Source organism: Argiope bruennichi, chromosome 4, assembly GCF_947563725.1.
Source record: "Argiope bruennichi chromosome 4, qqArgBrue1.1, whole genome shotgun sequence".
Lineage (NCBI taxonomy): Eukaryota > Metazoa > Arthropoda > Arachnida > Araneae > Araneidae > Argiope > Argiope bruennichi.
In genome coordinates, this window is record NC_079154.1 from 132,793,870 (window position 1) to 132,820,724 (window position 26,855).

The window sequence follows — 26,855 nt, forward strand, 5'->3', positions numbered from 1 at the left end:
CTATGATGCATTTATGCAAAAATCGTTCCAAAGCTTGATGAAAATTTTTACATTTTAGTTTAAATGATAATAAAAATTTACTATGTATGGGCACTTCCTGTTTTCAAAATTTCATTGTATTTTCGCATTCCCCCTGGCATTTTGCTATGAATATGTGATAAATTTTAAGAGATGTTGCCGTGTTAAACAATTTTAATCATAGCACTCTTTTCCATTATTCTGTAATTGAAATTTAGAACTGTATATCAGTCAAGCAGAAGGGAAATTTGTAGAAAATTTTCAGACGATACAATCGCTTATGAGTTAAGTTTTAATTAGAATCTTAATAAAATGTATTCCATATTATTGTGTATGCTCCAAAATGGTAACCAGGAAAAAAATATTTAGTGATTTTAATTTTTATGTGTGATAAATATTTTATTTTATTCTGATTTTTTATATGAAATTATTTTTTTTTTATTTTGTCAAAAATAATTGTAATTAAAACAAAATCATTAAGAATATAATCACCGACTATGTCTGATTAAATGCAGTTACATTAAACCTTAGAATTTGTAGCATATTGATTCTTGAAGGATTATTACAAATTAATTATTAACCCCCCCCCCCCCCCCCGAAATATTTTTTTAATTTTAAAATTTATTTTTTGTATTTCAGAATAGGAAAAATTCATGTTCTACTGTATATTTTTTTTTTTGCATGGAAATGATATTTTTAAAATTAAATTTTTAAAATGTCCAGTTTTGTAAAAAAGTTTTGATTAGTCCAATCAATAAATATATCCCATTTGGATATTATTTTGCAATATTCTTTTTGATTTAATGACTTTGGGATATTTATATATATTCTGAGCTTAAAATTTATTATGCATGTTTCAACTATTGATCCTATTATTAGTATTTTATTTAACTTCTCATTCAATTTTCTTAGATTTTATTATAAATGCTTATCCATTTTATGTTTGGAGCAGAGATCATTAATTGATTAAAATATCAAAATTAATTATTGATAGATTAATTCAACTTTGTTTAGATTTAGTAAATAGTTTTAAACTTTCTTTCAAAAAATTAATTGATTGATTAATTAATTAATTGTGTTTTGAACAGAAAGTGGTCCATTGCAGTTAGGTTAATTTTATTTAGGATTTTTGACTTGTAACTTAGAAGTAAACAATTTATTTTGAATAATAGATCCACTACCTATATATATATATATATATATATATATATATATATATATATATATATATATTTTTCTCATTAAGATTGGTATCAACCTGGGTACCCTTTTACATAATACATCCACTACCTATATATATATATATATATATATATATATATATATATATATATATATATATATATATATATATATATTCTCATTAAGATTGAACCCTTTTACATTGGTTATCTCTAAAAGTTGTATATATTATGTGATAATTATTTTGCATATTTTGTATCTCAAAATGCATTCCTTTTAGAAATATTTTTTAAATCTGTATGTTAATCCAGCTGCCTAATTTCAATTCCTTTATTAAATTTTTATAAATGGTAATTATTTTAGTATTAATAGAATGATAATTTGCTGGTTAATTATTACTTAACTTTTAGAAAGAATGCATATATTATTAAAATTTAGATAGATAGGGAACTTGTATTGTTAAAGTTCAATAATATTTTGAGTAATTATTTTTCCCTATAGTATTAAATTTAATATTCAATGTTTGATTTTTTTGTCATTTTGTCAATATTAGTTTTAATATTTTGATTAAATAAAAAAAAATAGAGAAATAAGGGCATTTGTTTGTTTGAATTAAACTGTTGAATGATTTGAATATTTAAGAATTTTAATTAATTAAGAATAGAAAGAATTTTTGGAATTGTAAAAACAGAAATGTTGTGCACAAACTCCAAGAGGTCAAGTTGTTAGTAAAAATCCATTTTTGAGAAGCAAAAATTTTCCTTTAGAATTTTTTCCCAAAATTTTAGTGTATTCTTTTGGCTTCAGAGCCAATTTGAAAACTTAAACCAATCAGATCTAGACGAAATGCAATAAAATTATCACCCTGAAACCATCGGCCATAAGCGGCTACAGAGGACAAGGCCTTATGTTGACAAATTGCATGCATAGATATGGTGAGCTGAACTATAATTGTTGCTCTCTTTTTTTTTATTGTTTCTCTCGTCGCCTTGCCGCTTGCTGTGTCGTGCTGCCCACTCCTGCCCACGAACTGCTGTGCATACTAATTAGCCGCACATGGTCGAGACCTTGATCGGCAAGAAGCGTCCTCGTGATGATGACCTCATTCTGGTATTGGCCCTTACTGCTTTTGCATGAAGCTCTTTTAGTCCATAAAGCACACTGCAAGGCCAATACAACACTAAAATATTAACCTCTCCTGAATTATATGCCAGCAGTTGGCTCTCCAAGCAGTCCTTTTCTTCCTTGTGAGATATCCTTAAGTGTCCTTTTGATTATTAATTCAAAATTGAAAATAAATTTATTGCATTCCTTTCCATTACATGTTAGAACTAAATGCTAAAGAAATAGGCATTTTTAACCTTCTTTCAAAATTGCGTCTTTTATTTTGTTGCATAAACAATTTTGCTATAATATTGATTTGAATTTTCTAGCCATTTTAAAGATTAATTAATCTTTTGAGAAATTTTTTAATGTATATTTTCCCTGAACTCCTTACTGGTAATCATGTCAAGAGATTATTTTTTTCTGTATAAGTATAATTTCTATGGATGACAGTCTTGTCTTTAATGTTTTTTATTAATAAATGGAGGAGTTTCTTCGTATCTCTTTTTGAGGTGTTTAAAGAACTAAATTTCTTTGTTATTCTTGAGAAATAAAATTCTCAAGGATTGGTTATGTAAAAAAAAAAAAAAAAAAATTCTTATGCGACTAAGACTTGAATTTAAACAATTTGACTGCTTGGAGAGTGTCAAAACCTTTCAGTAGCCATATTCCAAATAAGACATTCATATATTTTCATCCTATTTTGGGTGATTCATCACTTTATCTATTACTTTTCATTTTCGCTTGATGACTAAAATTTCATTTACTAATTCACTTTCTGAGTAAATAGTTTAAACTAACGAAAATGTATTATCCTGTAATTAGATGCATTTCTGAGAAACTTAAAATTTGATTAGTTAATGGACTTTCAGATTTCATTCCCTTATATTATCTACAAACAGATTTATTATAAAATTTCTGATTTGTTTAGATATAAGATTCAGAGCTGTCTAAAGGAAGTTTTCATTCATGCAGTCTTGAAAGAATTTTTAATTCAGTGTAAAAGATTCTTTCTCTGACTTTCTTTTTTAAATATAATTATTCCACTATTCACAGCTGGAAAGAAACTTCTAGTTTCTAATATCTTACATTATACAAATTAGATGCATCAATATTTTTTTCAGGTTTTGATTAGTATTAGTGCACCTTTAATAATTTTTAATTTAAAAGTTTCGGAATAGAAAAGTTTTATATTGCTAATAGGTTTTTTTAAAAAGGCATATTTCACACTCTAATATTTTTACACTGTCTATTAGCAAAATTCATTCAAGATTGAAAAAATTATTAATATTTCATTTGTAGGACACACAATGATTGCCATATTTAGATCTTAATGTCATAAGTCCTGATTTCTGAAAGAAATTTTTAAAAATCTCTCCAGTAAGCATCCTTCCAGCAGTGAATTTTTTTTTACCATATTTTATTTTTACCTTTCAAATCTAACCTTGCAGTGTGCTATTTAGTCATTAGGCATTGTTATTAATCAAGTGCACTTTATTGGTGGATAATGGAATGCTCCCTGATAACCTAATTACATTAGAACAACTAAGCTTTCATAAATGTATTAAGTTGCAATGTTTACTACTTCATTTGGTGACTTAATTTTATCATTGTGGATGCTTTTTTTTAATGAAGAGCAAGTTTGATTTTAAAATTATTTTGCTTATAATTTATATCATTTATATGTGTTTTATTGGTTATTTCATTTTACAATTTGTAAATTTCTGTTTATAAATTGGTGTTTGTTTTAAGTTTTTCTTTCATAATTAATGTTTTCTATTTTAATTCTTTCAGAAATAAGTGAGGTTATTTTTCGATGTCCTTTTATAATTTTTAAAATCATATGCTGATTCAATTGGTACAGTTAAGCATTTTTACCATTAATGGATATTTACTTCTTATTTATAGTATTTACAATTTGTTTTATATAACATGAAAAAAAATCCTTTTTTCCCCCCCTCAAAATTTGTTTTTTAAGAAATTGTTAGCTTATATTCATTCTTGTGTCATTGCATGAGAGGAGTAGTGTTGGTTTTTATCTGCAAAAGTTATAGGAAATTAATGTGTTGCATAATTAGATTTCTGAGGTAATAAGGTTTTTTTTTGTAGATCACAATCCTCTTTTTTTTCTTGTTCTTCCGAGCTATTTGTTTTAATTGTCGATAATTTTCAGAAAAGTTAAATGATTCTAAGCAAAAGTTGTATATGTAGCTAAATGTAAGTCTCTTTTGTTTTATCTCTTTTAAGGTTCTACCAATTTTATTTATTTGTCTGTTTATATTATACATTAAAAATTTACACTTATGGTACAATTCTGTGATAATAAACATATCAAAATTTTCTCAAAGTCCTTTGCAAGCTTTCATGTTTGACTGATTGGGAACCAAAAAAAAAAAGCTTGAGAATTTATTTATTTTATTTTTTAGATGGCTGCAAATCATGATTTTGTATTGAAATTTCAATTAAAACAATTAATAGTTGAATGTTAGAATTTTTCTGTAGTAAAAATATTACTAATTCTTATTCAGGCATCAACAGTTAATTTTTATTTTTATATTTGGTCCTCATAAAGTGGATTTAAAAAATATTGCTCACTTGAAAACTCAAGTGTTTTATTCTTGGAAGGCATTATTGGAAGTTCATTCATCATAATATTTTTGTACATTTCATTGACCAATGATCTTTTATATAGCTAATCAGCTATATTTTTAAATACTAATTTCTTTAAGGTCCACTATATTATTGTAATTGCTTTAAATGTAATGACCTTGTTAGCAATTGCCATGTTAAAGATTCAAAGCTGCATCTATAACTAGTTGAAATTCATCCTCACTTTATTGTAATCTCCATCTATTGCTTCTGAGTCAGTTCAAAATAGTAAGTGTAGCTGTTCAGAATGTTTACTAGCTCCATTTTGTGTCTACAAGGAAGCCATTTTATTGATGATAATAGGAAATGAATCTTTTGATAAAACTTAGCATTGGCAATTGAATATATCATTTGCTTTTCTTTTTGTCTCTAGCTCTTGCAAATAAACATCATTCAGGCTCTCAAGTACTTTGATATCCACCAACTGTGACCTTTTGGCATCCATGGCCTAACTGTCTTTGCTGTTGTATATATCGCACTGTTTACATTCAAATTATGAAACAAATTTACATTTTTGTTTAGATTTTGTGAAATTTTAACATTACAAGAAGTTGAAATAAATGAAATTTAAATATTCTTGTGGCAGATGAAAAATTTCTTCAACTCAAAGAATCTGCATATATGCATGCATATTAAAATGTTTGCCAAAATTTGCCAAAACATAAATAGTTAATTTAAAATTTGTCGGAGAGGGAGACATAGATTAAAATATATTTGTTCCACTTTTGATAATCTAAGTGCTAACAAATATGTTTGTTTTCATTTCCTTGAGAAAAAGAAGATTTTGAAAAGTAATGATTTTTTTTTAGCTATAGCTATATATATTTATTTATATATTTTATTTTTTCTCAAGATAATATCAGTTCTTATAGTCAGAAGGTTATAATAACCTGTATATTTTAATAAGTTTTATGCATTCACATTTTTAATTATTAGTATGTGGAAACTTTTCAGGTATGTAAAATATGTTTTTAGATCATTGATTGCGTATTGCTTCTTTATATTGCTTATTTATGGTAGTTAATATCTCCTTAAAAATGTGTATGTAACAAATTTATTCTCTTTTTTATATTTTATGTTATTGACTCCTTTCTCTGTGTTGAATATAATGTCTGTATGAATTCTTTAATGAAACCTCTGTTTCATTCAGACATTTCCTGGAATAGTTCCATATGCAAAACGAGCTGCTGTTGATAAAAGTGGCCTTCCCGTTTATCAACCAACTGGTGCAGCATACCAACAGGCACTTGCCATGCAGGTCCAACAGCCTTTTGTGCCTGTAACTTGTAAGTTCCATGTTTTTACTTATTACTCTGCAAGATTTAAATAGTACATACTTTTGTCTCCAAGAAAATATTTCTAGAAATTAATTTTCTAGATCTCAGTGAGTATTAAATATTTTTAATGATATATTAGAAATATTTAAATGAATATTGAAGTGATAATAATTTATCCCCTTGTCTTAAAATGCTTATTTTATCGTTATTTTGATTAATTAAAATTAATAGAAACAATATGACCATGAATTTCTTACTTCATTTTAAATATAATAAATTAATTCGTCATGCAACGGTTGTTATAGTAGTTTTTAAATAAAACTACTTTATATACCTATTATTTAATGTGTATGTATGAATATCTGTATTTGAATGTTCAAAATTAAACATTGATTTTGATAAATAGTTTCATGAACAATTCGTTGAATTTTATCAAAATTTTTCATGAATAATATGTTTCCAAAATTGATCACCAGGACAAATAAACTTTTTTTTTTAAAAATATGAAAAAGTACATTTAAATATTAATAACAGAATGTATTATTCATATTTAAAGTTACTTTAGTTGGCTAGATGCTTAATTTAAACGTATATGCAACAGTTAATTCTTGAAATTTAATGTTAATTTGTTTTCTTCTATAAAATGGAGGCTCTGCTGAAAATTTCATATCTTTTGCAATTGTTTACCTTACCTTTAAAAAGAATATTGAAGCAGTTGGTGCATTAATTCTTGAGAAGCATTGTATGTAGGATTTGTATTGATATCACTGGAATCCTTATTTCATAATAATAAAAATTGTCTATATACTTGCAGCAAGATAACTATTATTTCAGCACGTATGTGGAAATTCTTAAGAGAATCATTTCTGCATCTATGTAGATAATTTTATTTAATATATATAAAATGATATTTTTCAGGGGTAATATCAGAAAATATAGTCACAGAAAAATTATTTTTATGCCATAAAATTTTAAAAAATTGAATTTTTACTGACACTAATTTGTTTGTCAAATCATTTTCTCTTATTTTGAGTATTTTTTCAAAAGACATCTTTAATATGGATTATAACAGTTCTCTGTAATATTTTGTAATGGAATTCTAATAAGTTCCACATCATAAATATAACACATTGCTTTAAAAAATATTTCTTATGTTATTAGTTTAAATATGAAAAAGATTTCTGCATTTTAAATTTTGGGGTTGCAATATTTCAGTTTATTTTAATTTTTATTTATTTATTTCAACTTATTAAATTGTGAAATTTTTTCTCTCTTGATATTTTTTTCCCCTTTATTAATGAAAAATTTTCAGATGCTTCAGATTGAAGTTTTTTTTTTATTTGCTTTTTATTTGTCCTATATTGAAAATATATTCATTTTCTTTTTTCTTTCCTACTTTCAAAATTTACTGGGATTTAACTTTTTCTCCTTATGTGCTTGCAGATATTTTGCAATTTTTCTGGCTTCTGACTCTTTTTATTGTTAAATTTCATGATCATAGATATTTATGCAATTTACTTGCTATTTATTTTATTATTTAAAAGAATATACCAGAGAATTATTTTCCTCTATATTTATTTATATATCAGCAACATTAATCAAACAGAAGAATTTTCAGTTAACTATATAGCCCATTTTATATAGTTTTAATTACCGATGGGGTAGGAAAAAGTACTAGTAAAAAAATATAACTTTAGTTGTTTGAAATATTTCTTTAGTATTTCCGATTAAATAATAATAATAAAATAAAGCAGTCTTGCTAAAATTCAAAGTTCACTGAATCAGATAATATTCATAAACGAATAACCGTAGTAATTTGTATTAAAAAATTATTTTAAACGTACAAAATTATTATCAAACAATTTACATGAACAATTAAAATTTAAAAATGGTAGAAATAAATGAATTTCTTTTACTTTATTTATGCTTCTACACTATATGTTATCTTACTCCAGTCTAAAGCATGTCCTACTCTAGCTTTAATATTTTTGCTTGAAGATGAGTCAAAGATAATTTTTCATGATTATTTCATATTTGAAGATAATAATATAGGTCATAATGAATAAAATAATAGGTGAAATTTTAAATTTTCTTATTAATGAAAAAAATAAATTAATTATAATATATAATTAAAATTCATTATAAAATAAATTTATTCTAAAATTCATTATAATATATAATGAAAAATTAACTGTTTGCTTAACATTTTCATAGTGATTGATGATTTGGAGGAAAAATTTAATAATTTTATTTTCTTATCAGTTATGGAAACTTTTTTTTACTTTAAGCTTTCATCATATTAGTTTTTTTTTTATATGTTATCATAGTTCTTGCTGGTGTGTTCCTGCACACTTCCTCAAAGTCTAGAAACACACACCACATCTTTTAGATTGGAAATGAATTCTTCATAGAAATTAATGATATTTTTGTTCTGCAAAGCTTAACTACAAGTTAAATGTAATATTAGATTGAACAATTACTGCCATATACAATTCAAATTATTTAGAATTAGAACTGTAAATAGGAGTATCACCATAACTTTATTTAATAGTTACTTACTTTTTATGTAATTTTTAACAATTATTATTATATTCTTCATTCTTCATTTTATTCTTATTTATATAATTACAATTCACCAAATGGATAAATGGTATATAGGAAGCATTTAAAATTCATTTGTAAAACAATTTGATTTATCTGATAACAATATAATGCAAAGCATATCATTTATCATAAGCTTTTAAGAGTAAAAGATTTTTTTAATAAGTACTTTTAAGAATAAAAGATGAATTCTGGTTGAAAAGAACCAGATGAATGTGATTACACATACATAAATACATAACGTTTTTTCAATGCTTACTTGGTAATTTGAAACAAAAAATATTGACTCATAAATTTCATTGATGGAGGATTTTATTAATAATTAAAAATTTTACTTGCATTTAAATATTAATGCTTACTATTTCTTAAATTTTGGGTTCTTGTTGACTTATACAGTTTTTGTAAGTACACTGGATAACATTAATTCTCCCAGGAAATACTTGTGGATAAGTATTATGATTTGGAGCCAAGTCAAGTCATTTGACACTTGTAGAAAGTTAACTCCATAAACAATGGATGGCATAGATTATGTTTCTGTGAATTCCTTTTTACTCAACTTTGTCATCAATCAAATATATGATTTTATAATTTCAGACTTGCATGATGTATTGTACGTCACCTTGTTCTAAAGTGAAACGTGAGAAAATGAGTAGTAAAATGAATTTTTCAGTTTTTTTCTCCTCTGTACTGTTATAGTTATAGAGACAATTCTTGTGTTTTTGAATAAAGAACAGTATAAAAGTTCTAATTTAAATAAAATCATGATTCATTTTTTCAAATTTTGGATACTTTTTGTGATAGAAGATGCAAATTTATACCTATGCAAAATATATTAAGACATGTAAGCATAATCATATTAAAAATCAATTCCTTTGGTTAAACAGAGCATATTTTAATCTATGATTAAGGGAATATAATATAAAAAGCATAATTTTAAATACTGTTTGGCTGAAAGTTTTGTGGTAAGGAGTATTATAAGTGATGCTGTTCTGAACTTAATAATTAAATATAATAAATTCTTTATTATCGTGACTGTTTGTCCCAAAATATTGCTATAAAAGCTTCAATTTTAGATTTTTAAAAAAAAGAGACGTGTTTTTACAAGCTTGCACACACTCATAACTAATGCAATTTTTAGAACAAAACTAGAATTAAAAAAAAAAAAAAATAAATTGTAGAACATAAAAGTATAGAAATTTTCTATTTATTAGATTATGTGTACTATACTTAATACTACTATACTTGTCCTTTACAGTAAATAAAATTTAGAAGTATTTTCATGCTGATTTGTGTATATTTCCAACCACTTAATTACTTATGCATCCCTTAATTCTATAGATTATTGATAGTTTTCTTTAATTAAATTAGTAATTACAAAATGTAATGCAGATGATTATGTCATATAAAATGGAATTATGTGCATTAAATAATATTAATAATTAATTTGTGCTAAATAAATAATAAACTATAGATTTAAAACTGCTCCGAAACACAGATTAAAATGTTCTGGGCAACATGACCTAAATAAACTGCTATTAAAATATTGAGCTATTTATATCAACATTTTTACATTTCTAAATCTCAGTGATATATTGATATAAAAAGGATTTATTTTTCTGAGTATTAATAGATTAATAGTGTTGGGATTGAATTTTTACTAGATTGTACACTACTTTTCTATTTTTTTTTCTTGCACCCTTCTCATATTCTAATTTTTATGACATTTTTTTAGTTACATTTTGATATTGCAGATATATTTCAGAAACTGCAAAATAAGCATTAAGAAGAAAGACTCAAATCATTAGATAATTTCAAAAGCAACACTGCATAGAAATTTTTCAAGAAATGAAAATATTTAAAGAATAAAGAAATATATGTTCTTTTATGTATATTACAATTTCTATTGATACCCTAAGAGATAGATAACTAAATTTGATATTTGAGGCAATTAATCTGTTTCTTAGAAAGCGCATGAGTCAAATTTTCTTTTTTTCTATTAACAGGAGGGGTGAGAATAGTAAAATCCCCTTTGAAATTAAATAACAATCATTTTAAGTTTATGTTTGTATCGTATTAAATATTAATAATTAAAACTAAATTTTATTTAAAAGTATAGAATAATTTCGAATATTTTTATGATATCAATGAGGAGTGGTAGTTTCCTTATAAGACCAAGTTTTAAATCAGTTGTTTCTTTTTTAAATGATGATCTTTCAATGGCTTGTTAGGAAAAATACTTTTCCTAATATCTAATAATGACAGCAGATGGAACACTAATTCTAATTATTTCTCTATCCTTTGGACTTATATACCAAATACCATTTACTTTCCTGGAGAAAAATAAAACATTAATCATATATCTTGTAGCTTTCCTTGTGCTGTCACTCAGACTGCCATTGACTGTAGTAGGCACCCTTTGTTATTTAGTGTGAAATTTCTGTTGTTGATTTGTTTGTGATGTGTGATGTGTTCTCTTCCATGCTGCCCTGCCACACACTTTTTTCTGCTTGCCCCTCGCACTCTCCTCTCTCACCCATCCCTAGTACCCGTGATGCACGCTGCACCTGACACCACAGCCTCTGCTGCCTCTAACTCTTCCTCCGTCGCTTACTGCGATGACAAGGGTCAGGTACAAAACACTTCTCTCTCTACGTCTTAGAGAGGTTCTACCTGGTCTTCTTTTCAATGAGAGATACTCATGAAATAATGGCAACATTGTACATCTGAAATTCATTGGTTTGATTTTCTGTTTGGCTTTATCTATTATCCAGATCCAGATGGTTCAATGGATCTTGCATTAAACGATCAAAAAATGCCAAGCCATTTCTTTTATTAAAATTGCCTATATTAGTTTATCAGATGCATCATTGCCATTCGTTTATCAGAAATGAACAATAAAACATATTAAACCTGTCTTCTGTTAGAGTAGGGGTGGGCTAAAAATAAAGAATTTTGAAGATAGATTTTAAAATTTTGCTGTCATTATTACAGGAACCTTGTGTTAAGCTATGTGAATCATGAGGGAAAGGTTAATCTTCACAAAGTAGTGATGGAGCTTGTGTCTTCATTTGTGCATATTCCTCACTATGTTAGTTTCTACCATATTCTACTTAAAATGATATTTTCTTTTTAAAAATGGAGAAGTGACATAAATTCTTGTGAAAGTAATTTTGGTGAAATGTAACAACACAATATGACTACAAAATTTCATTTTCTATTTTTAACCAGTAATTTGCTAAATCTATTTTAACACAGTTAAGACCTGTCATTGCAGAAAATTTGTAAACATGGCAAAAGGATTATATTGTGCTTTTAATGAAGACAACATTTCCTACATCCTGTTAAAATGTTCAAAGTATACCTTCTACAGAGTTGCACTTTGGAAAAAACTTAAAATTGAGCAGCCGAACATTTCGCTTTCTTTTATCTCTATCTCTCATAAGTAAACATCATTTGGGTATCCTCATTCAAGTCTTCAGGTATTTTAATATCCACTAATTGCAAACTTTTGACTCTGATAGGGTAGCAGCTTTTGTTGCTATATTCCATAGTGTTTACATTCGAGTTTTGGGTTCTATTGCACTTTCAGCTGGAATTCTTTTGTCAATATTCCAGTTAGGGGTTGGACATGACAGTTCACCAAATTGATGAAATAATGATAAGAACAACATTCCAAAATGACTATGTTTTTTTTTAATTGTGATTTTCATTATTTTGCTGATTACCTTAAAGCAAATTGTATTAAGGTTTCATTTCTGTAATTCTGATTTTGAATTATATATTACAAGTCAACAAAGTGATTCAGCTCAATGAGATGTATCTTTTGACTACCTTCACAAAATATGGATTGTCAAAACTGTGCATTTCAGAATATAATGTGGGTAGTTTGAACAAGTCACCTTTGATACATACAATTTACTGACTAGTAAGTAGAGGAGATGAGACATCTCTTAGGCAAAGGTTATGTTTTGTCTAAAATATTCAGTGTTGAATGCAGAAGGAAAATTTGAAGTTTTCTGAGCCCAATTTGTAATGCCATTTCAAAAAAAAAAAAAAAAAAAAAAAAAAAAACGTTGCAGTTGCAGAAATGTTTTTTTAAATTTGTAATAGGAATACCTTCTAAGTGAAATGATATTCATGACATTGTAGCAAAAATATAAGATTTAATGTAGTGAAAAAACTACTTATAGGAATGAAATGAAAGTTTTCGTAATCATGTAAGATGGCTTTTACTCTTGATTTTCATAATCATATTGCCATTTAAACTTTTTTGAAATATTATATCAGTTTCTAAAAGTTATTTTAAAAACAAAAGTATATGTGAAGATATATAGATTGCTATCATTTTAATTGTTACTAGGAGAAGGGTGGAAAAATCAGGTCAATAACTATATATATATATATATATATATTTAAGTGTCAATAAAAATCTATAATTCTAACATTAAACTCAAACTTTTATTTGTTTACAGTTTCGAAATATAGGTAGATTTAAGAAATATAACATCCAGGCATAAATTTTGATGTAGTTTGAAACTTGATGTAAAAATAAATTTTGTCAAAATTACTAAAAATTTCAGCTTTTTTGTTTTGTTTTGTTTTGTTTTGTTTGTTTGTTTGTTGTTGTTGTTGAAAACTTAAGTTTCCTGTCAAATCTATCTTCATTTAAATGTTTAATGAACAGTGCCCGAATATTGGCCACTACGCCCCTACCTTTGAAGTGTCTATATTTATGTATTTTCTTTTTCATCTCATTCTGTTTTGAGCATATGAATATGATTGTTGGAATATTTGTATTAGCAAATATCTTATATTATAGATTTATAATATTCCAAACCCCATTTATAGTAGAAACTAACTTTTTTTCATAAAGTAGAAAGTGTTTTTATAAAGTTCGAAAAGTAATTAGCTTTATGCCCAAAGGGACTGCATATTCCCCTTTATATATCTTCATGGTTTTATTAAACTGCTAATCATCAGAAATTTAAGAAAACTGAAGCATCTTGTGTATTTGTGATGACTTAATGTAAATTCTTGCTTTAAGTTGCATCTTTCTATCGCTCTTTTTAAAACATATTAATGTTTTCAAGTATTAGCTGTTTGTGATAGTCAATTTCTTTGGAATTCACTATTGAACAAATTGGATTAGTTTGAATTGAAAATATGGAGATTTGAGTCCTATATTCATGATTCTAGATCATAACACAAATCTGACTTCTATATTTCATTGCATATTTTGTTGTATCAGCTTTAACATAGGATTTTAATGTTTTGTTCTTGGGGAAAAAAAAAAAAAAAAAAGAATTTCAGATGCCATTTTTTTGTAAACTTTTCTTAAAGAATGCACAATATTATACTAAATGTGTCGTTATTCAAGGCAGTAAGTTGTGGTATGAAATATTAATAATTTATACTTAGTGATAACTGAAATTACAGTTATATATAAATACTGGATTGCAATTTATAATTAATGAAAACACTTTGTTATTGATTTTAAAAACATTAAACAAGCTGTGAATTTTTATTTTAATGTTAATACTCTGCCAAGTTATTGACATTTTCTTCTACTGAAATTATTATTTTATTATTTGCATTATTTAAGCAAGCTATGTTAAAGAATTGGTTATCTAACCTAACAGTTTTATGGGACAAGTGTCATATGAAGTTAACAAGTTCAGAAAATTATAAAAATTGTATTATTTTTTGTTAAATCTGAAACAAAAATTTATTTTTAGAAAACTATAATCCAGTTCTTAAGCCTATAAACAATGTTATTAGTCAGAGCAATACTTTTACAATCTATTCATAAAATTGCAATCATTAATCAATGCTTGGCTCTTTCTGTAGCTTGACTTGTTTTAATTTCGCTGTCTTAAAGCACTTTGCCAGGTAGAACCTCTAGCTATTTCTAGTTGCTCTTTTTTTCACTTTAAATCTGTGCTTTTTAATGACTGTTTTCCTAAAATCTTTCTTCTCTAGCTAGCTTTTCTCTAATACTTTCTAGTGCTATAAAATTTTGTGTATCTTAAAAATGATTTTTGAAACTGATTATTTTTGATGTTTTAGAATTCATTCAGTAAGTATGACTTTTATATTAACCCTTATTCATTGCTTTGAAAACTTGTTGTAAGTTGATGTATTTTTCATATGTATTTCAGTTGCTGGACACCCTGCCTCTGTGCCGAGATTTTAAGTCTGGGCTGTGTAAAAGGCCACAGTGTCGTTATGTTCACCTTTTAGAAGGTATTTTTTTTTAACATTTCCACATCACTTTTTTCAGATTTTGCTAAAATACGAGGTGTACCTAGCAAGTAAGTTTTTCTGAGGTTGTAAATAGAAAGAAAGCATAGTGACATGGAAACAATTATTGGAATTGGATTTCTTCCATTGGTTTTCAACATATTCACTTGCGAAATTAAGTTACAATATGTGAATCAATTTTAATATCCTATATTTTAATATCCTAATTGTAGAAATCTGCCATTTGAGATGGACAGGATAGTGTGTGGCTGTTATTTGCATTTCTTCATCACTCTGAAAATGTTGATCATGCCGGAGGAATAAGAAATAATGAGAACAAATTAAGACAGTTGGATCAGTTTGTAACATCCGTGTACTTGTTTGACACACAGTAAATCTACTTAGCTCTGTTGAAAATGGAGTTTTATTAACACCACATTGTTTGTAATAAAAAACTTTTATCAAAGATCTAATCTTGCAGACTGCTGCAGAAGGATCAAGAAGAGATATTTTCTGTTAAAATGACGATTGCAGGTGATCAGAGAGTATCATATGTTGCATACATAATATACTTTCTTAATATCTGACCTTTTGTAATATTTTCTATGCCATCAGTCAATTGTAAGTGATTTTTTTGGCTTAATTCAAACTTCATGAACTTTTATTTCGTTTCTTGCTAAGCTTTTTATAATTATTTTTTTGGTTCTATTATATCATAGAGTTTTCATTTAGCAAAATTTTCTGCTTAGTAAAATTTTCTGCAGAACTTTGGAACAACATTTGCCTGTTATTTACTCTGCATATTTGAAAAAATAATTTCTATTTAATGAAACTTAAACTTTTTTGTTACATTTTTCAACTTTTTATTTATCAAAGTCCCAATAAAATATTCTGGATCAACTGACATGACTTCACTTGGCCTTATTCTCACACCCCTTTACAAAAGAGAGTTGTATGATTATTTCCATGTTGATAAAGACATTCTGATTATTGAACTTCCTTTGGAATGATGTGCTAGTATGTATTATGAAAACATTTAGACAATATAATGATGAAGATGATATTGAAGAGGTTATTGAAAAAACTTTCAGAAGAAAACTTGTGTGTAAAGAAAGACTCAAAAAGGAAATATCTGAGAAAGTACGATGGATATTAGTTTCTAGAAAATGTTACATTTATTATGTTTCAATCTTCACAAAAGAGTAAACATTTTTAAGAATAGTGCAAGAGGATAATTTATATGTTTCCTGAGTGTAGGATGTTAATTAAAATAAATAAAAAGGATTAGTAAATTTCACAATATTTGCTTTGTTTTCTTCTTGTTTTACAAATTTCTATTTACGAATTTTCTTTATAAATAAGTTTTTAAATGGAGCTATGAGACTTCGTTAAAAAGAGATACTGCTATATTTGCTTATATTTTATATGTTGTTTATGTTATGCTTCATTGAAATGCTTTGTGAATTTTCCGTTTTCTGTTAAAGAATAAATAAGATTCATTGTATTTGTAAAAAAAAAAAAAAAAAAAAGTCGTGCCTTCTATGCTAGAATTTTGAAATTTTGTATATGTTGATGTTTTATATATTGCTGATGACAGCACTTTATTTTAATTATTTTGGAACTTGATGAATCTTTTGTTATTTAATGCATTCTGAATCCATGCGAGGGTTTCTGCTTGGTAGTGAATTTGAGAAAAATCGATTTCCATGATATTCATAATTTTTATCAAATTTCTTTCCAATATTATTTTGTAATAAAATATTGTCTAATTAAGATTTTGGTCCTATATTAAAGTAAATACCTATTTAATATTGAAAACAATTTTTATGTTGACTTCAAATTAATCTTGTTACATTTTTTTTTTTTTTTTTTTTTTTTTGTGGCTTTATATTACTTTATATTTAACTGAATAAGTTTTGACTTGCTTTTACAAAGAATTTTAAATAACGGGCTTTGACAGAGTTTCTTTATATGAAGATTTTAATTATGTAAATACTAATTTTAGAAACGTTGTTATGATTAAAAAAAATTTAATATTTTGCAAGTTAAAATATTTGTTTTGGTATTTAATGCTCATCTTTGAAATTTTTAAAAATTTTGTATTGTATTACTTTTCTATCATGTATTCCTGTATAAAACTTATTTGTTTTGGTATGTTCCACCTATCTTTAAAGTTTATTCTCACCAAATTGAACCTTTAATCAGTGACTGGGTCTGTTTTTTAAGGGACTTTTATTCATTATTGCTTTTAAATTAAAACTTAACTGTCAAAATGCTCCTATTTAATAGTTTCTTTCTCCACAGATTATGTAGAGGTACTGGACGGGAAAGTAACAGTCTGTCGTGATGCTGTAAAGGGCAAATGCAGCCGGCCGCTTTGCAAGTACTACCACATACCTCTGCCCACTCCGTTCATGAACAGCGTACTGTGACCACCATTTATAATTATCTAAAGATATTATTTGTTTTTCTTTTCTTTTCCAAGAGTGTTGTCTTCTACCTATTTGACTCGAACGATCCTTCTGTGATAAACAGATTTATTTTCTTGCAACTAACGGTGACTTGCAGACACTAGTCAACTGTCACTCGGATGTGCCATCACTTCTATGGATGTTCAAACACACACACTCAAACAAGTCCAGGAACGTTTATTTTGCTTGTTAAATCTTCGAATGATTATCTTTCAACAAATGATGTGTTGAAAGGAATATTTTCACCTGAAGTTATAAATTGTGTGTTTTCGTTTCTATTATATATTCTAAGTACAGTTAATGTTTTGTTTTCATATTTTGAAGATATTAGCATTGGAGTTTTCACTTGGATGGGCTTCAGTCTTTCGTTTTTTTCCATTTACTGATACTAAATTGATATTGAAATATGACTGGAAAATTGTATTTCTTTGCCGTTTGGATATTTTCTAAAAGAAACATGGAGAAAAGTAATTCTGAAGAAATGAAGATTTATGGAATTAGAAGAACATGTAAACATTTTATTGAATTATTTTAATACTAAATTGACATCTGTTTTATTTTTAAAAAAAATTATTATTACTTTCAAAATATTTTTATAAAGATAGTTATATGTGATTTTATATTTTTTCATTATGTTTATCAAAAAGCAGTTGTTGTGTGATTAGAAGAAAATCAAAAATATTTAAATGACGAATTTTTAAAAAATATAATAAAAGTTGTTTTTGCGTCTTTGTATATTTATATTAGTTAATTCTTTAATTGCTGTGCATGCTGATGATATGTTAATTAACTCTTGTGCAGTTATTGTGCAATAATAAATTGTTATTTTAACTTTGTCATCAAAAAATTACTTTAAGAAAATGATGTAGTTCTAAAGAACTATACTAGTCTAAGTATTTTATCAGTAATTACTTTTGTTTACCGAATTTTAAGTTTATAGATTGTTTAGATATACATTTAAAAAAGTTATCTGACAAAAATGTATGTGATTATTGACAAAAATGTATGTGATTATTTACATGTTTATTTTTCTTGTGAAATTATTTATTTAAATTTATAATTGAAAAAAAAAAAAAAGACTCCTCAGGTGGAAATCATTCTTTACACAGCTACAATTTCATCTTTCTATGAATTGCAGGAACAACTAACTGTACATACTCTTAAAGTATGTTTTCATTTTTTGTTGCTTTAATTAGATGTTAATCAACTTATTGCTGTGCATGCCTGTTCTATATTAAATTTATTGAAAATCATTTTTGAATTTGTGTCATGCCTGGAAATACTTCTTTTTAAATGTATGATTCATGTAATGTCTAAATATTTTAAATTTTAATGACTTATTTTGCTAGATTGGCTCATTTTTTTGTTTGTAAATTCTGTTCTTTTATGATGATCTTTTATAAATTATTTTTATTATAATTTATTTATACAGGATGCCCACTTGAATACTTTACACCTCACCTTAACTTCTGAATTATAGCATTTATAGTCATGGAAGTTGTATCTTGGTATAGTAAAATGGCTGTGCATTATATGCTGAGCTCACTTAGACCATCATCTGGCAAAAAATTAGAGATAATGTTCCTATTTAGTAAAAAGTACAAGAAGTGTGTGTGTGTGTGTGATGGGGAGGAGGTGTCAATTGCAAAGTTGTGGAGCATTTTCGATTTAATACAAATAAGCAGTTGATAGTAAGAATAAAACTCTCAAAATCCACATATGTTTGTTCATGATTTTTGAAAATGTAATGTTACAGTATGTGTTCAAAAAGAGAAAAATAATCAGTTTTCACAAGATAACAAATTTTCCTGTTCAAATTACTCTTTGTCATGTATGATACAGATTTGGGCCATTGTATGCTTTGTAACATATCAGTTGGTGTGCTAGTACAAGCAAAATTAATATGTCATCCATAGTCCTACAATGTCAGCTGAAAGGGCGTACTTATTGTTTGAGTTATTTCCTCTTGAAAAGTAGATTGAATTTTTCTTTCCTGAAAAGTAATATTTTTTTCTTTTATCTATGTTTTGTGTGCATAATTTTGGAAAATGCACACAAACAAATGTATATTTTAAGCATTTTGTTTTTTAGTATAAATATTTCAAAGTGTCTTTTTGTACTAAATAAATAATGTTCTACAGCTTTGTTATTGACATTCCCATCCCCCCATCTTGTACTGTTGTCGATTTGAGTACTGATGCCATTGTTTCCAGTCGGGACGTTGTAAGCGAGTTTCTAAGTACATTTTATTGTACTTAGATACCACTTTCATAATTATAGATTTTTTCATTTAGAAGTTAAAGGAGGGGAAGGGCTTTTTTTAGTGGAAAGTGTCACATACAATGAAGCACCATTTATATGTTATATATAATATGATTATTAAATTTAAGGTGATTCGTGCATATATTTAAAAGTTTTTAAGATGATATATTAATAGTAATGAAAATAATGATTAAACATTTAGCATAAAAATAAATTGTACCTCCATTGCAAATCTTGAATATTAATTGTACATTTCTTTGTTTATACTATCATATGCATCACAATTGAAAAAAAAATCTTCATTTGCCATCTGACAAGTTGCTTGCCAGCGAGTATTAACTATAGTATTATAAATCGAATTATGACCATTGAAAGCTTTTTCACTAGTGTAGGGGGGTTGGAGTTTGAAGATTTTTAGTAGAAGATTTGGTAGCATTATGTTTTAAAAAAAAAAAGTGAAATAACTTTCTTCCATTCTTTTTTATTATCACTTATATTATTACCAAATAGTGTTTCCCATTTTCCCTTAAAAATTATGGGAAAAAAAAAAAATGACCGATTCCAAAAATTTAGGAAATTAAGAAAGGAATATTATTGAAGCTTTATATTCTTTATACAGTGTATGAATTACTTAGTAATCATTGTAAAATCATTGAGTGGTTACAAAGAAATCGGGACTGTGATGAAACAATGCAGAAATAAGAAATCTATAAATGGTACTTCATCGTAATTATAACAACATTTAAATTTTCAGCTAATAATTTTTATTATTCATTAATTTTTTTTTTATCTTTGAAATGTAAATACTTGTGATATGGCACAGGTTTTAAAAATCTTGAGTTAACTTGAAACTTATTACATATTAAAATTGTTTAAGGATAATCATTATTATTGGGACTGTGCTATTAAAAATTTTATTTTCTGTTTGCATTTACATTCAGTATATCTATATAGCATATAGAATTGTTTAATTCTTGTTATGTGAATTGTAGAATTACTATTAAGATTTTTGTTTTCTAAAGAAATGTGATTTTTATTTCTTTTTTTGTAATATTTGTTAATTTTTATTTTTTGTTTGTGTTAAAAATTATGTGTTTTCATTACTATTTTCTGATGAACGAACTGGCTTAAATCTAGCATGTTATTCATTAAGATGAGTGGTGTAGCTGGAAGCAACTACCTTGAATGTCATTCTTTCAAAAGGAGGCAAAAGTATCACTTAAAGCTGATTGGTAGTTTTATGTGTGGATGATTGTAGCATCCACTTTTTGTCTTGGGTGCCAAAGCTTCTAACTGCACCACAAGCCAAATATGTACCATCTTCTTTGCAGCAGGGACCAATAAATTGTTGGCCTTTTATTTTTTTTCTCTCTCTCCAGGATTTGCATTTTACATTCTTTGTTAAATCTTTTAATATTTGTAAGATATTCCATATCTTCTGAATCCAAACTGTCCTATTAATTGAAATCTGTATTAAAAAATGTCACATTTTTAAGAACATTTTTTTATTGGCATATTTGTTTTTAAAAATATCTAATTTTAGCAAAAACTGAGTATATGCAAAATGCTTTCAAAATTCTTATTATGAGAGTAATTAAATAAAACTGAAATAGTTTCTTCTGAGCTTTAATATTATTAATCCATACTTTCAATGAATGAAAGGTAAGTTCTAATTATTGTTCAAATTTTTTTTTTAATAATTGAAAATGGATATTATAAAGATATATTAATATTTTTGAATTGGGTTTTAATGAATTAATTATAAATTACTGTACAATTGTTCAATGATTTATCAAATATTCATCTAAAACATCAGTTTTATAATGTATATTTATGATTGATAACTAGCATTAACATGTTCATGATATGATTTCTATCAATATTATGGTATAGAGATAAAAATATGATATTGGCAATATGTTGCGAAAAAAAATTGTTTAATTGGATTCTATCGTTTGTTGTTTTTGAGACATCAATTCGCTTATAATGAAAAACATTTTGAAATTTCTATGAAATAGATATTCTAATTGCAACTCTATTACATCAGTTGAACCTAGCCCTTGTAACTACATCATTTTCTTTCACAATTTTGAATACCTGCAATGCAATCTATTGTTCAGAAGTGTTTTAATTTTATTAATTTTTATAATATAGTTAAATAATTTAATAAGCAATTAGTATAAAATGATGTTTTGGCTTTTTTTTTCCTTTTGACGAATTAGAACTATAACATTTTTTACTCTATTGATGCCTCAAATTTTTGTTAATATATAATTTACCCTCTTCTTTCTATATAATATCTTTCATGTGAAAGTGAGATCATGATATGGTGGATCTCCTTCTTTGCACTGAGTGAAGGTAATTAATAGCCATTCCCCTGCTGCATGTATTCTGCTCTTCCTCCTAAATTTCTGAACTACACACTTAGCAAACAGAATACATTTAAGTGCATACTGATGCGCTGGGCATTTAACTTATCATTCAGAAAATAAAACATGCAATAAAAATACTTCAACTTTAATGTGTTTTTTGAAGGGAAAAAATAGTTTTGTACACGTGATTCCCAAAATAAGTCTCGATCCCTGAGAGAGGTGATGGAATTTTTAACGGAGCCAATTGAGTGATCCGACAGCCCACAAGTATGACTGTTCATACTGCCTTCTTTGTATGATAGTTATATCTACTTATGCAACTTTCCAAACCTTTTTATGCACACCCTTTGATATCAATAGCTCAGCAGGTCTCTGGCTCAAATAATATCAAAGAATTCAAATAAATAAGAAGTTTTTATATTTAAAAATTATGTTTAACTACACTTCTGTAAAGAAATATTTGTCAAATGAAAATTGTAAGATTTTTTTTAAAATTTACCTTTTTTTTCTTTCTTTCATGTCACAACTCTTTGTAGCACTTAATAGCTTTCATTTTGTAATTCAAAATGTAATTTCTCCCATAATTACATTTTTGCTTTAATTGAGTGTTTTTTTTTTTTTTTTTTTTTTTTTTTTGCCTGTTAAAAATATTTTTAAAATATAGTTTCTCTTTTCAAAGATTTTTCTCAGCAAATTTTAAATATTGTATTCGTCATCAGATAAAAGCGAAAAATTCAATATAATTTGGATGAAAAATTGATTGACTTAAAATAACTCCAAGCACAACTCGATTTCTTTAAAAACATTTGAAGCATCCATTTTCTTAAAATAAACAAATAAAATAACTATGGATTGATGGCATAATTTCATATCTTTGTTTTATTATATGATTTATTTTTATTTCATGTATAGATTTATATATTTTTATGTTATCAAATATTACATTTCTTTTTTTTTCTAGGCGGGAAAATAAATTTCATGAGCTTTATATAGTAAATTGTTATCCAATTAGATTATTTCCATTTTAATAATAAGAAATTTATAATTAAAAGAAATATTTAATTTATAATAATAAGAAATATAAATTACAAACATTGATACATTCACATTTAGAGTTATATTAGCTTGGTTGCTAAATAATCTAGTTGCATACAAATGAACTCCTGTTATAAAAACAAAAAAGTGAATCTCATTTTACAAATTAAAAAAGAATGTACATTTTATTTCCTTTAATTATACGTTTTGTTCCTTCTCTCTTTTACCATTCACTTCACTTCATTTCTTACCATGCAATCAAAACCACACATACAGGAACACTTTTTTTAGAAAATATTATTCGTTCAAAATGAAAAGCCATTGTCCTGCTGAAGCTCTGGCATCATGTCTGCACTGTATTAAATGTTATCTATGCAAACAACTACTCATTTAAAATTTCCACTGAAATATTGTTTGTCTGCAAATGTCACTTATAGCTGTTCTGCAGTATACAGAAATTTCTGTACAAAAGGATAATAATAATAATAATAAAAAAAAAAGAACGTATCTGTGTACTGAAAAATACACATAGATATGAACTTTAAAAAAAAATTGGTGTTGAATGCAAGTTGCAATTTTTAATTGTTTATTCATTAAAGAATATTTTTAATAATGTCTTGTATTTGTACTATTATTTTATTACAGGCAATGTTTGCTTGTGATAAAAAAAAAGGTAAATATAACTTGCTGTGTCATTTTCATTTTTGATTTACTGTGTAAAGGCATTTTTATTAAAAGTCTATTGTAGAAGAGATGACTGTTATCACCACAAACTGTCCGGTGATTTGAAAATGATATATATCTATATATATATGTATATTGTATAAGAAAAATTGTTATATATATAAGCTTTTTTCAGTATAATTTTCATGATAAACTATTTGGATTTCAAGCCACAACAACAACAAAAAAGACTTCTTTTTATAATGCTGAACTTAGCAGATGTTAGAGAAATGAATGGCAATATGAAATCACAGTAATATGTTGGTATATGCTTGGAGATCATTTCAAAATTATATCAGAAAAATTCTGTTCTCTAAAGGTATTCTTGAAATTGAGTCAAGTCTCTTTTTAATATAATTTTGTAATACATTTAAATATTAAAATGCTAATTAATAAAAAAATATTCAAGCTACATTTTTTTTAAAATATCAGCAATATATTTTATTATATTATGATCTAAAAAGTTTTTTTACAAAATAAATCTTTTTGAGCAACTTATTTCCACACACTTTAGAAGTAACTAAAATAAAAATTAAAAAAAATGAAGATGTGTTATATTGAATGCATATAAATGTGTGGATTCTAAACATTTAATTCTTCTTAAATGAAAATTGATCAATTCTGAATATATGAGCAGTTGAAATGAGATTTTTTGTGAAATTTAACATTGGTAGCAACATTTAATGAATTGGTCACTTTCATAGCTTTTGTTATTGGAGCTATGATAAAAACTGGGTCATGACATGTATATTCAAATAAGTATTGATTTTTCACATTTAATTATATTTGTCGTAATAAGCACTTAATGTATTTCCAAAAGATATTGAAAAAACCTTGTAGTATTGTGAAGAGTTTTTATAAATGTGGCTCTTAATGCTTTTTTTTCTTCTAAAATAATTCATTTATATCAGTTTTTTTTCCCATAGTGGATGAAATTAAAAACAATTTAATGGTTTTGTTAGTATACAATTTCGATAAATATAATAGTTCAGACTGAAAATATATCTATAATATACATAATTTGACTTCTAACTTAAAATGTAATATTCTTTAAATTTTTTTTTGTGCTCTTGGTTAATGCTAATTTAACTGGAGACTTGACTCTCATAGTTCAAAATTTTCTAAAATGCTGTTGTTTAGTTTGAATATAAGTATATATTGTTGCTATTCTACAATTTTTATTATAATAGAATAAATTATTAACATATTGAATGTTTTATTCTTTATTACAGAATATTAATCAGTTGATCTTAAAATAAATATGAAATTGTCAAAACATAGGAATTAGAAAATGATTATAAATTGAATCTTCTTACTGAAATTCCTTACTCATAAATATAGAGATAAATATAATGTGTTTACTGCTGTTATTGGAATATCAAGAAATGTTTATGAGTTTAATAGAGATTCAATTAACATTTTACTGTGATCTTAAAACATTGAAAGTGTTATGAATACATTTATATGAAAGATAAGGCTGCCTTCAAATTTATGATTGTGCTGTGAAAAAAAAAAATGAGGGTGTTTTTAATGTAACTGATTTTTTTAAAAAATTATTCAATTCTTGATGCAACCAACTTTAAGATGGTTTTTGATTATATTTAACAGCATGGTACTAATTTGTTGATGGATTGCTGTTGATAACCAACAATCAGCAGGTATTAAATTAATCATATTAAATATAATATCAAATTTGGTGAGAGATATTGAAAAATTTGGGGGACAGTATTATGTTTTTAAGTATAATCCATTTTTTTTTGTTTGTTATTTTTTTAAATTGTTAGGTACATGTATTGCTTATTGTTGACATAAAATGCAGTTTTCAAATAATTTGTGTGAAAAATTGGGAATTTGTGTCATTTTTATCAAGTTTGCTGTGTTTTTGTTCTTGTTAATAATTTTTGAAGTATTTAATGATGATAGCATAGCAGTTATAATTTGAAGGCAGCCTAGGTTGTTAATTTAAATTGTTGTAAGATGTTGATGAGTGAAACTTTGAAAGCAGCATTTTTTAGGCTCTACAACAGCCGCATTGTACAGACTCTTATTAATCTCCATTACAACTTGTACAACTATGCAGTCAAATCCTAAATAAATATATATCTATATATACATGAATGTCTCATAAAAAGCTGCTCTTACCATGCAGTACCTTTATATGAATTACAAAAGACATTGAGCACTGCTTTTTTTGCAGAGCCACACCACTTTCAAAGATGTTGCAACTTCAATTCCTTATCAAAGTATTGTTAATAATATGCATAAGTCATGTGTGACATATTTAAAAATTTGTGCTGTTTGTAGTAAATTTGTTGTTCTGTTGCTCAAAATTTTCTTTACAATGAACAGTAAATTGGGTAGTGGTTTGATTTAGTTGGAAGTGTATTTCCAACATGTATCCTGCCTTCTTGTGGCCGATGATATTTTTAAAAAAATTTTTCGATTATATATATCACTGATTTTATTTAAATCTTGTGAAATTTAGAAATCTTTTTCACTTGGAAAACAAGCTCTGTTTATGCCATTCAAAAAATATCTAGTTGAAAGGGGTTTACTGATTTTTTACAACCTTTCTAGTTCATCTATTCTGAGTTCTACTAAAAACGAAGGAAATAAAAAATTTAAATGTGCAATTTCTCTTTCACAAAGACCCACTATTGGGTATTTAATCAAAAGATAGTTTCAAAATGTATGTCATATATGTTATTTTGTTACTGATATAATTACAGTGAATTCAGAATTCTATCGTGTTTTTTAGATCGTAGAATCTGTATTTTTTTTATTATTATAATATTAATTTTTAAAAAAATAAAATTTGATGTGTTTTTGTTGATATTTTTTTCTAAAAATATTATTTCATCACACTTAAATATTGAAAATATCTTAACAAATAAAATTTTCATTAAATACACTTAAACAGT

General features: G+C 26.0%; 1 protein-coding gene across 4 annotated transcripts in view; it reads left to right on the forward strand.

Annotated features, from left to right (window-relative positions):
* Positions 1–26,767, forward strand: part of LOC129965616 (muscleblind-like protein 1) — a 156,721-nt gene extending 129,954 nt beyond the window's left edge. For 3 of the 4 annotated variants that reach the window (XM_056079664.1, XM_056079667.1, XM_056079666.1), the window contains 4 exons: positions 2,251–2,310; positions 6,104–6,239; positions 14,990–15,074; positions 17,376–26,767. In XM_056079664.1, coding sequence (XP_055935639.1) covers positions 2,251–2,310; positions 6,104–6,239; positions 14,990–15,024 — 231 coding nt within the window. In that variant the 3' untranslated portion in view covers positions 15,025–15,074; positions 17,376–26,767. The remainder of the gene's footprint in view (positions 1–2,250; positions 2,311–6,103; positions 6,240–14,989; positions 15,075–17,375) is intronic. The other variant, XM_056079665.1, reaches the window with a different exon arrangement.
* Positions 26,768–26,855: the final 88 nt, after the last annotated feature.